Raw genomic sequence first — 15923 nt, 5'->3', positions numbered from 1 at the left:
ATATGTGTCACAAACAGCAGAGGTTCCAGTATGGATCCCGGTGGAACATCACTAGTCACGGACTTCCAGCCAGAAAAATACCCTTCCACCACTACTTTCTTACTTGTATGGGCAAGTCAGTTCTGAATCCATGTGGCCAAGTCACCGTGGATCTCATGCATCTTAATCTTCTGGATAAGCCTACCATGAGGGACCTTGTTGAAAGCCTTACTAAAATCCATGTAGACAACACCCACTGGTCTACCCTCTTCGATCACCTTTGTCACCTCTTCAAAAAAAAATCAATCAACTTTGTGCGGGCAGGCCTTACTGAGCCATGCTGACCTTTCCTTAATTAGGCCATGCTTTTCCAAATGTGCGTAAATCCTATCCCTAAGAATCCTCTCGAATAGCTTCCTGCTGTGATCTGCATTGGTCCCTGGTTATAAGCAACACACCCATTTTAAAATTCTCAACTGTGTTTGCAAATCTCTCCATGACTCCACCATCCCCTTCCTCTGAAATGTCCTCCAGCCCCCCAAACCTTCCAATATATTGGCACTCTTTTAGCTCTGATCTTATGACCATTCACAATTGGTACTTGTGCCTTCAGCTGCCTGGAGCTTAAGCTGTGGAAATGCAGCCCCTATTCCTCCCTGCTTCTCTATCTCTCTTTTCTCTGTTTAAAAAAAAAACTTGAATGTTTGACCAAGCTACTGGCGATCTCCTTATATCTCCTCATGTGCCTTGGTGCCAAATTTTGTTTGACCATCTTATGTGGAATTAGATATCTTGTGGAATATCTCATGAGATTTTGTTAATTCACAGGCACTACAAAAACAAGTTGTTGGTCAGGTTGTGAATGAGCATAATGGTACAATGGCACAATAGTTGTCACTGCTGCCTCATAGCGCCAGGGACCTGGGTTCAATTCCCAGCTTGGGCCACTATCTGTGTTGGGTTTGTACATTTTCCCCGTGTCTGCTTGGATTTCCTCTAGGTGCTCCAGTTTCCTCCCACAGTCCGAGAGATGTGCGGTTTAGATTGATTGGCCACGTTAAATTGCCCCTTAGTGTCAGGGGGAATGAGGAGTAGGGTCTGGGTGGGATTGTGGTTGGTACAGACTCAATGAGCCGAGTGGCCTCCTTATGTACTATAGGGAATCTATGATAATCATCCTCTGGTGCTGTGGCGTCCCCGTTACTCAATTTACCTCACTCTTGTGACCTTTTGGGCGAGAGGAACTTCTGCTGCAACGCACAGTCGATAGAGACAAGGCTGTTAGCAACCAGAGGAAAGATTTATCGACTGCTACATGAGAGACAAACAAAATTAAAAGTTGAATTAAACTGCCATGCAATCATGAAAGTACTAGAGCAGTTCAATTAATCCAGAGGTGGCAAAGAAGCAAGACCTCAAAACACAGATGCTAATAGATCATCATAGAATCATGCAGCGCAGAAGAGGCCCTTCGGCCCATCAAGTCTGCACCAACACATGAGAAACACCTGATCTCCACCTAATCCCATTGACCAGCACTTGGTCCAGAGTCTTGAACCTTATGACATGCCAAGTGCTCATCCAAATACTTCTTAAAGGATGTGAGGCAACCCTCCTCCACCACCTTCCCAGGCAGCACATTCCAGACCATCACTAGTCTCTGGGTAAAAAGGTTTATCCTCACATCCCCCCTGCCCCTCACCTTGTGACTGACCCTTCAACTAAGCAGAACAGCTGCTCCCTATCCACTCCATCCATGCCCCTCATAATCGTGAACACCTCAATCAGGGTCGCCCCTCAGTCTTCTCTGCTCCAAGGAAAACAACCCAAGCCTATCCAACTTCTCCTCATAACTTGTATGTTCCATCCCAGGCAGCCTCCTGGTGAATCTCCCCTGTGTCCCCTCCAGTGCAATCACATCCTTCCTACAATGTGGTGACCAGAGCTGCACACAGTACTCCAGCTGTAGCCTCACCAAAGTTTCTATACAACTCCAATATGATTGCAAATCATATTGCACAGTTTGCAAAGCCTGGGAAAGGCCTCATCCTCACTGTTTTGAAGGGACAGACCAATGAAGTTACTTTGTAAGTGCGCATTACAGCAAAAAGCAGGGCTAGGCAAGGTGTCTTCCAAGACATCAAATTCTAATAGACAACGAGACTCAGAGTCTGGAGCAATGACAGCATTCTGCATCGCAGGCACGACTGATATAAAAAATCCCAGGCTGGCTATTCACAGTGCACATCATGACCTGTTCTCCTGCATTCTGTTTGTCAAAAACCGGTGCTGCTGATCCTTATACAGTTTTATTGATTTAACAGGGCTCATCCCTTTCTGACAAGATCATTTTTCTGTTCTGTTCAGTGATCGCACTGCTCTGAGTGCAGCCCTCACAGTTCCAAACATGCCATCCTACGCACTCTGCCTGATTTCGAAAATTCTCACTTTGTAGAAATCAGGATTCCCGTTCTTACTCGCCCTGGTTTGAAGCCTCAAGGATTTTCTGGCCTGTGTCAACTTTTCCTTGCTTCTTGAATCTTCAAATATCTTAAATCCAGACTTACTCTCAGCGAAAGTCCATTCTCAGTTTTACTCCATTTTTTTTACCTGGGTCTGTGCTGCCAGTATAATGGACTTTTGGCACTTTCCCTTTCAGCTCAGTAAGCCTTTGTCCAAATCTTTAGCATTTGGCGTGGGGCCCCTGAGATACCCTCCTGGAGGTGTGAGCACCTACTGTTTCCTGTCACTAAGTTGATTTTTTTTGTATGCATATGTTAAATTGGAATCATAGTTCTTCTGTGTTGATACATTGGGGCAGCACGGTGATGTGGCAGTTAGCACTGCTGCCTCACTATGGCAGGAACCTATAAGAACATAAGAAATAGGAGCAGGAGGAGGCCATCTAGCCCTTCGAGCCTGCCCCGCCATTCAATAAGATCATGGCTGATCTGAAGTGAATCACACCCGAATTTGATTCTAGCCTGGGTGTCTGACTGTGTGGGGTTTGACATGGAGATGCCGGCGTTGGACTAGTGTTGTGAGACCTTCTACTCTGTGAGGTTTGCACATTCTTCCCCTACCTCCATGGGTTTCCTGTGGGTGCTCCAGTTTCCTCCCACAGTCCAAAGATGTAGGAGGATCAGACATGCTAAATTGCCCCTTAGTTTATCTCTGTGTCTGTGTCATTGTGGGTGTGGCTATGCTTGACATGTTGCAGTGTCTCTCAAGCTATATGCTCCTGGTGACTGACTAGTGACCTGTTCCAGGAATAATTCAGTACAGAAACAGACAGAAGTCTGACCTGTGCACCGTTGTCTGAACTGATCTTGCTGGCGTTTATGCTTCACACAAGTGGAAGCAGCTTCTGTATGTCCACCCCATCAAAACCATTCAGAGTTCTAAAGATCTTTAATAGGATATGGAAAGTTTGAGAGAGAGTGTGTCTGGAGTTTCCTTACAATGTTATTTGCCTTGCTTCCCTTTACTGTTGCAAAATGATAAAACCCTGAAGAAGTGCATGATAAAAAGGGTGCAGGTTATGCAAATATGTGATTTTTGATTTGTTTCATTATTGTCACATGTATTGGGATACAGTGAAGAGTATTGTTTATTGTGCAGTATACAGACAAAGCATACCGTTCATAGAGCACATAGGGGAGAAGGAAAGGATAGGATGCAGACAATGATGTTACAGCCATAGCTAAGGTGTAGAGGAAGATCAGCTTAATATAAGGTAGGTCCATTCGTAAGTCTAGTGACAGCTGGGAAGAAGCTGTTCTTGAGTCGGTTGGTACCTGGAGCAGAGTTTTCCCATCCCGCCCGCCACGGGAATTGTAGCAGGCGAGCCTCGGGCCACGAAGAGGTCTGTTGACCTCGGGCGGGGTTTTCCAGTCTTGGTGTGAGCATGGCCAGAAAATTCCGCCTGTGATCTCAAACTTTTGGGCCTTTTTCCATTTTTTGTGTCTTTTGACTTTTTTTGTGACAGAGAAAGGTGGAAGAAAAGCCTGTCCTGGGTTGAATTTACTGACTGCTTTTTCCAATTTGCAGGGTCTTGAGGACGTTATTTTGATCCATTTAACATTCTGTATATTAAAGTGACACCTTATGATTTATTTTATTTCAATGTTCCAGCAGGGAGATCTGTGGAGCCAATGAAATCGTCATGTGTCCGATGTGTGAGCGTAATTGCCCTTACTGGAACTTGAGTGACAGCTGTATCTTTGCCAAGGTAACTTCATTCCTGCTGCACAGCAGAATTTTAACGTGAGCACAACTTTTACAATTAAATTGAAAATTTCCATTTGCCGTGAGAATATTTCTCTGAGGTCCAAATTTAAAAAAAAACTTCCTTCATATAGAATTAAGGGATTTTGAATGGCATTTATTTCCAAAAGCTAAGGTTTTAGAACATAGAACACTACAGCACAAACAGGCCCTTCGGCCCACAAGTTGCACCGATCATATCCCTGCCTACCAGGCCTATCTATAACCCTCAATCCCATTAAATCCCATGTGCTCATCCAGAAGTCTCTTAAAAGACCCCAGCGAGTTTGCCTCTACCACCACCGATGGCAGCCGATTCCACTCACTCACCACCCTCTGAGTGAAAAACTTACCCCTGACATCTCCTCTGTACCTGCTCCCCAGCACCTTAAACCTGTGTCCTCTCGTAGCGACCGTTTCAGCCCTGGGAAATAGCCTCCGAGAATCGACCCTATCTAGACCTCTCAACATCTTATAAACCTCTATCAGGTCGCCTCTCAACCTTTGCCTCTCCAGGGAGAAGAGGCCTAGCTCCCTCAACCTATCCTCATAAGGCATGCCTCCCAATCCAGGCAACATCCTTGTAAATCTCCTCTGCACCCTCTCAATAGCTTCCACATCCTTCTTGTAGTGAGGCAACCAGAACTGCACAAAAACTGTTTCGTTTGGCAATTATCAGAGATGAAGGAAGCGAAATGGGGTTAAGATCCAGATCAGCTACGATGAGATTGAATGACAGAATATGCCCCAGGGCTTGTTTGACCTATTCTAGCTTGTGTGTTTTGTCAGTTTCAAAGTCTACATAAAATTGTAATCTGAATGTTGTCTGGTTTTATCTTCAATTGTTATTACCATAAGATACGGGAACAGAACTAGGCCATTCAGCCCATCGAGTCTGCTCCGCCACCATTCAGTGAGATCAGAATGCTAATCGTCAACTCCAGTTTCCCATATTATCCCCATAAGCTTTGATTCCCTTACTGATTGAAAATCTGTTTGTCTCAGCCTTGAACATAATTAAGGGCAGTAAGAAATCTCACAACACCAGGTTAAAGTCCAACAGGTTTATTTGGTAGCAAAAGCCACTAGCTTTGGTAGCAAAAGTGGCTAGTGGCTTTTGCTATCAAATAAACCTGTTGGACTTTAACCTAGTGTTGTGAGATTTCTTTCTGTGTTTACCCCTGTTCAATGCCAGCATTTCCACATCATACTTAAGGGCCCAGCCACTACAGCTCTCTGTGGAAAAGAATTCCACAGATCCACTACACTCTAAGAGAAGAAATTCCTCCTCATCTCAGTATTAAATGGGCCACCCCTTACTCTGAGATTGTGTCCTCTGATCCTCAATTCTCCCACAAGGAGAAACAACCTCTCGGCATCTACCCCGTCAAGCCCCCTGAGAATCCTATGTCTCAATAATGCCGCCTCTCATTCATCTAAGCTCCAATGAGCACAGGTCCAACCTACTCAACATCTTGTCATAAGAAAACCCCTCCATACCTGGGATTATCTTAGTGAACCTTCTCTGGACTACCTCCAATGCCAATATACCTTTCCTTATATAAGAGGACCAAAACTGTTCACATTATTCCAGGTGTGGCCTGACTAGTGCCTTGGACAGTTTTAGCAAGACTTCCCTGTTTTCCTTATCAAATTCCCTGGACCAGTTGATTTGCACCTTTATTCAAAGATCCAGGAACAGACCGTTACCTAGAACTTCAAAGATGTGCGGGTTAGGTTGTTTGGCCATACTAAATTGTTCCTTAGTGCCCTGGGACAAGCTAGGGTAGTGCATGGGGTTATGAGCATAGGGTCTGGGTGGGATTGTGGTGCACACTCGATGGGCCAAATGGCTTCCATCTGCAGTGTCAGGATTCTATGATAATTGCATAGAATCTAAAAGACATAAAACAGGACATTTGTCTGAACTGATCTTGCTGGCATTTATGCTTCACGCAAGTGGAAGCAGCTTCTCTATCTCCACCCCATCAAAACCGTTCAGAATTCTAAAGATCTTTATTAGATCATTCCTCAGCCTTCTGCTGCCTCACAGCGCCAGGGACTCGGGTTCAATTCTGGCCTCGGGTGACTGTCTGTGTGGAGTTTGCACATTCTCCCTGCGTCTGCGTAGTCTCCTCCGGGTGCTCTGGTTCCCTCCCGCAGTCCAAAAATGTACATGTTCGGTGGATTGCCAATGCTGAGTTGCTCCTTGGTGTCCAAAGGTGTGTGGGTTAGTGGATTCATAGGATAAATTCGTGGAGTTACAGGAAAAGGGCAGGAGGAGGTGGCATGGGCCTAGGTAAGATGCTGATTTGGAGAGTTGGTGCAGACTCAATGGGCCAAATGGCCTCCTTCCGCATTTTAGGAATTCTGTGGTTTTATGAAAAAACACCGAATGTCTTTTCTAGATGGTGTGAAGGGGAGTCTGTGGTGGAATATCATTAAACGGTTAGGCCGTAGGTTGTTATTGACTAATTAACCTCTTGCATTATGCAGATCCCAGAGCTCTTAGTCTGCAGTGAGTGCGTGATTGTCTGGAAGCTCTTTATATGTGACACTAAAACATTCAACCCCATGAGCTAACAGCCAGGAAGGTGACTCCCTGTCAGCTCTGCCGCAAGATTTATCCTCACAGATACATAATTAATCAGTTGAAAAGTGGGCGATCGTGGGTGTTCAGCCTTACCACCACCCAGCTGGAACCTCTTCAACATTTTTTATTCATTCCTGGGCATCGCTGACTGGCCAGCATTTATTGCCCATCTCTAGTTGCCCTTGGAGGGCAGTTGAAAGTCAACCACATTGTTGTGCCTCTGGAGTCAAATGTAGACCAGACTCTGTAAGGACAGCAGATTTCCTTTCCTAAAGGACATTCGTGAACAAGATGGGTTTTTCTGATAATGGTTTCAGGGTCATCAGTAGATTCTTAATTCCTCAGCCACCACTGGACTTAGACTCCAGAGTGGAAGATTCATCCATTGTGTTTGTCTTCACAAATCACCTACCAAAAATTGAGGGCAACCAAGGGTAACCAACACTGAGGAATTTAAGCTGATGAATATCAGTTGAGAAAAATAATTGAACTTAAGAACATAAGAAATAGGAGCAGGAGTAGGCCATCTAGCCCTTCGAGCCTGCCCCGCCATTCATTAAGATCATGGCTGATCGGAAGTGGATCAGTTCCACTTTCCCGCTTTCTCCCCATAATCCTTAATTCCCTTGTCTGTGAAAAACCTATCTACCCGTGACTTAAATATATTTAGCGAGGCAGCCTCCACCACTTCAACGGGCAGAGAATTCCAGAGATTCACCACCCTTTGAGTGAAGAAGTTCCTCCTCAACTCCGATCTAAACTGCCCCCCCCACAACTCCCCCGCTTATCTTGAGGCTGTGCCCTCTAGTCCTGCTATCCTTTCTAAGCGGGAAGGATCTCTCTACCTCTACCCTATCCATCCCCTTCATTGCCTTATACGTCTCTATAAGATCCCCCCTCATCCTTCTAAACTCCAACGAGTACAGACCCAGTCTATTTAGTCTCTCTTCATAGTCCAAACCCCTCATCTCCAGTATCAGCCTAGTGAACCTCCTCTGCACTCCCTCCAAGGCCAATATATCCTTCCGCAAGTGCGGCGACCAAAACTGCACACAGTACTCCAGTTGCGGCCTCACCAGTGCCCTGTACATTTGCAGCAAGACCTCCCTACTTTTATATTCTATCCCCCTCGCTATAAAGGCCAACATTCCATTCGCCTTCTTGATCACCTGCTGCACCTGCAGACTGGGTTTTTGCGACTCGTGCACAAGGACCCCCAGGTCCCTCTGCACCGTAGCATGCTGCAGCTTCTCGCCTTTTAAATAATAATCCCTCCTACTATTATTTCTGCCAAAGTGGATAACCTCACACTTGCTGACATTGTACTCCATCTGCCAGGTCCTCGCCCACTCGCTCAGCCAATCCAGATCCCTCTGCAGACTTTCCACACCCTCCGCACAATTTGCTTTTCCACTCATCTTCGTGTCATCAGCAAATTTCATCACCCTACACTCAGAAGAAGTGTAACCAACTGAAATTGTCAGGGACGGATCAGTTCAGGGGTTAAGAATGACCAGACTAGCACACTAGAAGGCACAGCTGACTGCCTTTGCCACTTGTTCAGTACATTAACAACACGCATCCTAATAACAGATGGCAATAGCTCAGCTGGCGCAGATCATCGAAAGACTCTTCGTCTTTCAGGGGTGCCTGGTGGATAGATTCTGTGGCTGATCATCCTGGCATACCTTTGTTCACACTCTAACAAATGAAACACGGTGCACTGAACTTCTGAACAACACCTCACACATTTCTGTAACACGGCATAAATTAACGTGTGTGTGTGCATGTGTGTGTGTGTGCATGTGTGTGTGTGTGTGTGTGTGTGCATGTGTGTGTGTGTGTGCTTTTTAAAGTTTATTTATTAGTGCCACAAGTAGGTTCACATTAACACTGCAATGAAGCTACTGTGAAAACCCTCCAGTCGCCACACTCTGGCAGCTGGTCGGGTACGCTGAGGGAGAATTTAGCATGGCCAATGCATCTAACCAGCACGTCTTTCAGACTGTGGGAGGAAACCCATGCAGACACGGGGAGAATGTGCAAACTCCACGCAGACTGTGATCCGAGCCAGGAATTGAACCTGGATCCTGGCATTGTGAAGCAGCAGTGCTAACCATTGTGCCACCATGCTGCCCATATGTGCACGTGTATGTGCGTGTATGCATCTGTGTGTGTGTGTCTGTGTATGTGCATATGTGTGTGTATCTGTGTGTGTTTGTGTATCTGTCATGTGTGCCTGTGTATGAGCATTGTGTGTGTTTGTGTCTGTGTGTGTTTGTGTCTATATGTGTGTGTTTGTGTATCTGTCATACGTGTCTGTGTATGTGAATTGTGTGTGTGTGTGTGTGTGCATGGTGCTACACCAAGTCTCATATATCCTCGATACATTATTGAGGATTCTCTTCTTCTTCACAGCTCCTCATATTGAGGGAGCACCACTGTGTCCACAATCTAGGAGAAAAGGTGCCTGACAACTTACATGTCATCTGAAAGAAAGAGAGTCCAAAGTAAAACATGGGGTATAATCTTGAATTGGTGCCAGAACATTGAAGGGTGTTCATCTGAATGATCTTGCAGTCCTGTCAACTCCCCCTGTTGGTCCATTTGGATTGTTAGTGTAGCTATTGGCACACCCAGGATTGTTTAGCAAGTGCTGCCCCATCACAGAGTCACATCTGATGTTACGTATTTTGGTTTGGATTTTGTCAGTGCAAGCTGGTTGTGTAGGTCATGTATAAATAATTCATTACAAAGACAGGAGGGAAGATTTACTTTATCATAGGCATTTGTGAGCTGGAGAAGAGCTGATAGAGCACTCTGATGGGGGAAATGTGATTGGAAGAATTCAAACATGGAGTTCTGGGAAAGACGGGAGACGACAAAACATTCAAGGACTTTGGAGAGAGAAAGGAGTTTGTAGAAGTGATAGACGTTTGTAAGGACTTTTTGAGGGAAAAAGATGATGCCAAGCAATTTAAAAGAGAGAGGGACAAGAGCTATAGAGAGATTTCTCCTGTCACAGGAACACTGCAACTAAAATAGATACATTTAGGTTTATGAAATACACAAACTGAAGATACATGGAAGGAAGCATATCATTTTAAATCTGTAGTAAGCACATTATACTGCACACTGATCCATCAATAATGTAGTTGTAGGGTGTATATGGTGGCACAGTGGTTAGCACTGCTGCACGCAGGGATCCGGGTTTGATTCCTGGTTTGGGTCACTGCCTGTGTGGAGTCTGCACGTTCTCCCCCTGTCTGCATGGGTTTTCTCCAGGAGCTCCAGTTTTCTCCCACGATCTGAAAGACATGCTGGTTAGGTGCATTGCCCATGCTAAATTCTCCCTCAGTGTACCCGAACAGGCGCCGGAGTGTAGCAACTTGGAGATGTTCACAGTTGCCGGAATTTTACCTCCTCGCCCGCCCGAGGCCAATGAAGAACGCCGTTCTGCGAGCCTCGCCCGTCCCGATTCCAGGGCAGACGTGCCGGTAAAATTCCGGCAAGTAACTTCATTACAGTGTTAACGTAAGCCTGTTTGTGCCACTAGCAAATCAACTTTAAACTGTAAAATCGAGCCCATCATAGGTGCAAACAAATATAAATAAAACTACAATTCATCAAGTCACTGCTGACTGACTTTTATCACAGTTTATGCACCAGTTTATCATTGAGCCAAGGTTACATTGCAATTCTGCAACTTGTCTGTAATGAGAATTATAGACACAATGGGTTGAATTGCCTTTGAAATAAAATAAAAATGGAATTCACGTTGGACAATTGATTGAACACGGATGACATGCAGGAATACTTGCCGCAGTTTATATTGCTGTGCTGTGCACATATCTGCTGCCAGATCCTCCTCTTTATATTGTGCAGTGTCTGCTGTTGGAGATTTATTCTCCTAGTGAAAAGTAACATTCAATTTTTCAGCCACAGTTTTGAAGCATTGTCAGCAACAAGCGAATAGCAGAAGTACTCCCATTGACTGAAATTTAAAATCAAGACCATGTATATTGATCTTAACAATGGGATGATATCATCGTTTTAGTTATTTGTTTAGTTTATTGATTTCTTCATCGCTAGCAGGCCTCCATTAACACTGCAATGAAGTTACTGTGGAAATCCCCCAGTCGCTGCACTCCAGTGCCTCTTTGGGTGCACTGAGGGAGAATTTAGCATGCCCAATGCACCTAACCAGCTCGTCTTTCGGACTGTGGGAGGCAAACCCACGCAGATACGGAGAGAATGCGCAGAATCCACACAAACTAGGGGAGTCTCACAGTAACTGCATTGCAGAGTTAATGGAAGCCTACTTGTGACACAAGTAAACAAATAGATTGACAGATAGATAGACAAGATAAGATAGGAAAAGAATAAATAAATAAAGACAGTGACCCAAGCCAGGAATCAAACCTGGGTCCCTGGCACTTTTTGGCAGCGGTGCTAACCACTGCGCCACCCTAGATCCCTGCAGCGCTGTGCCTGGAGGGACTAGAGAACTATTGGTCAATCTGAATGAGGGCGGAACTCCTGCTTAATGGAACTCCAAACATGGTGGCACAGTGGCTAGCATTGCTGCCTCACAGCGCCAGGGACCCAGATTCAACTCCCGACTTGGGTCACTGTCTGTGCACATTCTCCCTGTGCTTGCATGGGTTCCCTCTGTGTACTCCCACACTCAGACAGACGTGCTAGTTAGGTGCATTGGCCGTGCTAAATCCTCCCTCAGTATACCCGAAAAGATGCCGGAGGGTGACGACTAGGGGACTTTTGTAGTAGCTTGATTTTTTTCAGTGTTAATGTAGGCCTACTTGTGACACTAATAAATAAACTAAAACTTGAAACAATGCTGGAGGAGCGTAATATGGCATCAAGGCAGTTGGAGTTGGTGGGGGCTCTTTGGCTGATGGGATCCAAGCCAAGCCCTCACCATCCTAAAAATTTAGGGTTATGTTTTGGCTCTAGCTTCTAGCTCATTCCACAGTTTTGTTTACTCTGAGTCCATGCTTAACCAATCAAGCACAGTGAGCGGCAACAGTAAACAGACTCACTCACTCAAACTCTGAGCATTTGAACTCTACCTTCAGTGTTGCAGCGGACCCCCGAGATCCCTTTCTATCTGCTGATTATGTCATGTTCTCCAGTCAATCAGGGCAAACCAGTTTACGAATACATACTTAAGTAGACGTTAAGCCTTATGCTTAAGTGTAGTCAAAGGGCGAACCATGTGTTTTAGACAAAGGCACTTGCCCCTTCCTTATTTGGCTTGGCTAATGCAGTAGAGAATAGAATGTACAAGTGCACATCGCCTTCCATATTACCTGACAGAAGGTGAAAGGTGTCAGTGAATTTCTCTGCCCACATTCTCTACCTCATTAATATTTACAACAGTCCAGCCATTGCATTGCAGTGACTACATTAACGAGCAGTAACGTCTTCTATTTCATCCTGATCTTTGCCCAGGTTGGGCTTTGAGCACCGAGTTAATGGTTTTGTTTTGGAATGTGGCTCCAAGAATGATGCAGTGAAGTGGGTGGAAGTGATTTTGAACAGATATGACAGGAATCTGGCGTTCTGTCGATGCCAGGCTACAGGTTTCCAGCAGCACAGACCATGCCATCTGTTGTGGAATAGACCATAATATATAATTACTGCAAAGATGACTGTCGCAGCAGCTTTTATTTTCAGATGGAGATTGGTAACATGCGTTCTTTAATCTGAGAACATAACCTGTGCAATTTAGAGTGTTACCAGGTTGTTATCAACAGCCCAAATTGAAGAGCCGTAGGTTTAATTTCACTGTAGTTTCCCTGTTCCTCTGTTTAGAGACAGATCTCCGCTGATTTGCTGTTTGTTGTCAGCAGGGAATCTTGGTTGATGGCTCTTCTCCAATTGTTTGTAATCAAAAACAGGAATGGTACAGATTGAGATCCTTTGTGTGTGTGGTCCCAGCCACTGAGGTGAGGCACGTGCACTGGCGGGATCCACAGGGGATCTACCGCAAAAAAATCTCGGGGCGAGATATTTGACCAAGTGGCGCCACCTTGTGGAGGCTGATCGTCACCTCCCGAGGGCAGAATGTGCCCCTGTCTGCCCTGCATGGCATTGCAGCTGGGAAAGGACACACGGAGCGTGTGCCACAGGGTCATGAAGTGACTTTACCCTGATGTCACGTCGCTAACTGACCTACTGGGGTGGCACAGTGGTCAGCGCTGCTGCCTCACAGCGCCATCAGGCCCTTCATGCGTGCTCCCCTATTCAATCCAATCCTGACTGATCTATGCCGGCCTCAGCTCCTTTTGCTGTACCATTTCCCCAAAGTCCTCTATCCCTCGATCTATCAAATATTTATCCACCTCCACTTTAAATGCTTCTATTGATCCAGCTCCACCTTTGGGACAGAGTATTCCAGAGATTCACCACCCATAGTAAGACCGTAAGACATAGGAGCAGAATTAGGCCACTCGGCCCATCGAGTTTGCTCTGCCATTCCATCATGTTTGATATTTTTCTCATCCCCATTCTCCTGCCTTTTCCTCATAACCCCTGATCCCCTAATTAATCAAGAATCTATCTTTCCCTGTCTCAAAGACACTCAATGACCTGGTCTCCGCAGCCTTCTGCGACAGAGTTCCACAGATTCACCACTCTCTGGTTGAAGAAATTCCTCTTCATCTCTGTTTTAAAGGCCTGAGGTTGTGCTCTCTGGGCCTAGTTTTTCCTACATGTTGAAATATCCTCTCCACGTCCATTCTATCCAGGCCTCGCAAAAAATAATTCTTTTCTACCATGTCCACTCTATCCAGGCCTCGCTGAGGAGAAATTTCTACCCACGTCAATTTTAGGTGACCAGCCCTTAATTTGATAGCTATGTCTTCTTGTTTGAGACTCTCCTATGAGTGAAGACATTCACCCTATCAGACCCTCTCAGGATCTCAGGGGGCAATGTTGTGTTGATCAGGAGATAAGTGAAGATTCACTCACTCACCTTGACCATCTGTATGAAGCCATTAGCCTGCTGATGAGTTCCCTGCCCAAAGCTTTCTGCCTCCCCATCTCTCTCTCCTCCTGGTTTGAACACTCACTTCAAGAAGCTGTTTGGTACCAGTCCTAATATTCTGCATCAATTTTAATCTGATTACTTCCCTGTGAAGCACCTCAGCATAGTTTGATATATAAAGAGGTTGCATAAATATATCATTTTTTAATGTAATTTTCCCTGTGATTCCATATGCCCAGGGCAGCATGGTGGCACAGAGGTTAGCACTGCTGCCTCACAGAGCCAGGGACCCAGATTCAATTCCGGTTAGTGTCTGCAACGCACTGCCAGCAGGGTGGTACAAGCAGATACGATCGGGGTGCTTAAGGGGCTTTTAGATAACCTCATGAATATGCAAGGATTGGCGGGAAATGGACCATAGGCCGGTAGAAGGGATTAGTTGAAGCTGACGTTATGTTCGGCACAACATTGTGGGCAATTATATCTTTGTTTTAGAACCATAGAACACTACAGCACAGAAACAGGTCCTTTTGGCCTTTCTTGGCTGTGCCAACCCATTTTTCTGCCTAGTCCCACTGACCCGCTCCTGGACCATATCCCTCCACACCCCTCTCATCCATGTACCTGTCCAAGTTTTTCTTAAATGTTAAAATGGAGCCCACGTTTACCACTTCATCTGGCAGCTCATTCCACACTCCCACCACTCTCTGCGTGAAGAACCCCCCCCACTCCCCCCACCAATATCCCCTTAAACTTTTCCCCCTTCACCCTTAACCCATGTCCTCTAGTCTTTTTTTCTCCCCTAGCCTCAGTGGAAAAAGCCTGCTTGCATTCACTCTATCTATTTTATGCACTTCTTTCAAATCTCCCCTCATTCTTCTATGCTCCAGGGAATAAAGTCCGAACCTATTCAACCTTTCTCTGTAACTCGGTTTCTCAAGTCCCGGCAACATCCTTGTATACCTTCTCTGCACTCTTTCAACCTTATTAATATCTTTCCTGTAATTAGATGATCAAAACTGCACACAATACTCTAAATTAGGCCTCACCAATATTTGCGCAACCTCACCATAACATTTAGAGAGTGCTTGGAACTTTGTCCTCCAACTGGGTTAAGGTACAAAAGAGTTACCCAACAAATGTGATGCACGGTTACACCAGAACATGCTAAATGATAGCAGGGAAGGAAGATGACAAATGATGATCAGGTACACTTTATTTCACAAGCTGATTGCAAGTGTTTTTGACTGGTACATGATTACTTAGGAACTCTGCAGGTCTCAAAGGAACAACTATAATATGATCCCTTAATATTTATCGGTACACACACTGTGATTTAAGCATTTCTTGGCAAGACAACGAATTGAACTGTGGATGTAGTGCAAATGTGCATCGCAGTGTGAGTACTGATTACATACTAACATCAACAAACAAAGCACTCCAGTATCTCTTTGCAAATTCCAGACTTCTAATAAAAGTGGAGATGGAAAGTTTAAGGATATTTCAGATACTTTTAACAAAAACAAAACAATGAAATAAGATTTACAATTCTCGCCTTTCATTGATTTTATTATAGAGGAACAAGTAACAAAACCACCAAATAAGCAATTACATAATCTACAAAAAACTGCAGCCAATACTTGGGTTAAGGTTTGGTTTATCCCTTTAAGTTATTGCTATTATCTGTCCTCACGTCCTGCAACACCATTCCCTGTCCAAAGGGATTTGAATGGGGTGCTTGCGCGCACCATTTTGCTGCCATCATCCTGTGATTTGGCTACAGGCCATGTGTTGGTATGTGAGATTAGGTGGGGGGAGGAAAGATGTTTCTCGCATGTCAGTGCAGTCTCGATGGGCCAAAGGGCCTCTTTTCTGCACTGTATGATTCTATGGTTGATCAGGAGGAAATACTGGGGTTGCTCAGCATAATTCCTGACCTTCGTTCCTCCATTCCTTTTATCCTGTCATCTTTACGTTCGCTCTTGGGGGGGGGGGAGGCAGAGTGGTACAGTGGGTGAATACTACTGCCTCACAACGCCAGGGACCCAGGTTCAATCCCCAGCTTGGGTCCCTGCC

General features: G+C 45.2%; 1 protein-coding gene across 1 annotated transcript in view; it reads left to right on the top strand.

The window, feature by feature from the left end:
• The window catches only part of ano3 (anoctamin 3), a 181036-nt gene that overhangs the window by 59224 nt on the left and 105889 nt on the right, over positions 1 to 15923 (top strand). The window contains exon 10 of the mRNA XM_080191534.1: positions 4114 to 4210. Within this exon, the coding sequence (XP_080047660.1) occupies positions 4114 to 4210 (97 nt within the window). The remainder of the gene's footprint in view (positions 1 to 4113; positions 4211 to 15923) is intronic.

This window comes from Carcharhinus amblyrhynchos, chromosome 6, assembly GCF_965287045.1.
Source record: "Carcharhinus amblyrhynchos chromosome 6, sCarAmb.v2.hapA, whole genome shotgun sequence".
NCBI lineage: Eukaryota > Metazoa > Chordata > Chondrichthyes > Carcharhiniformes > Carcharhinidae > Carcharhinus > Carcharhinus amblyrhynchos.
The sequence above is the reverse complement of the archived record's forward strand: the minus strand, read 5'-3'. Positions and strand labels throughout refer to the sequence as shown.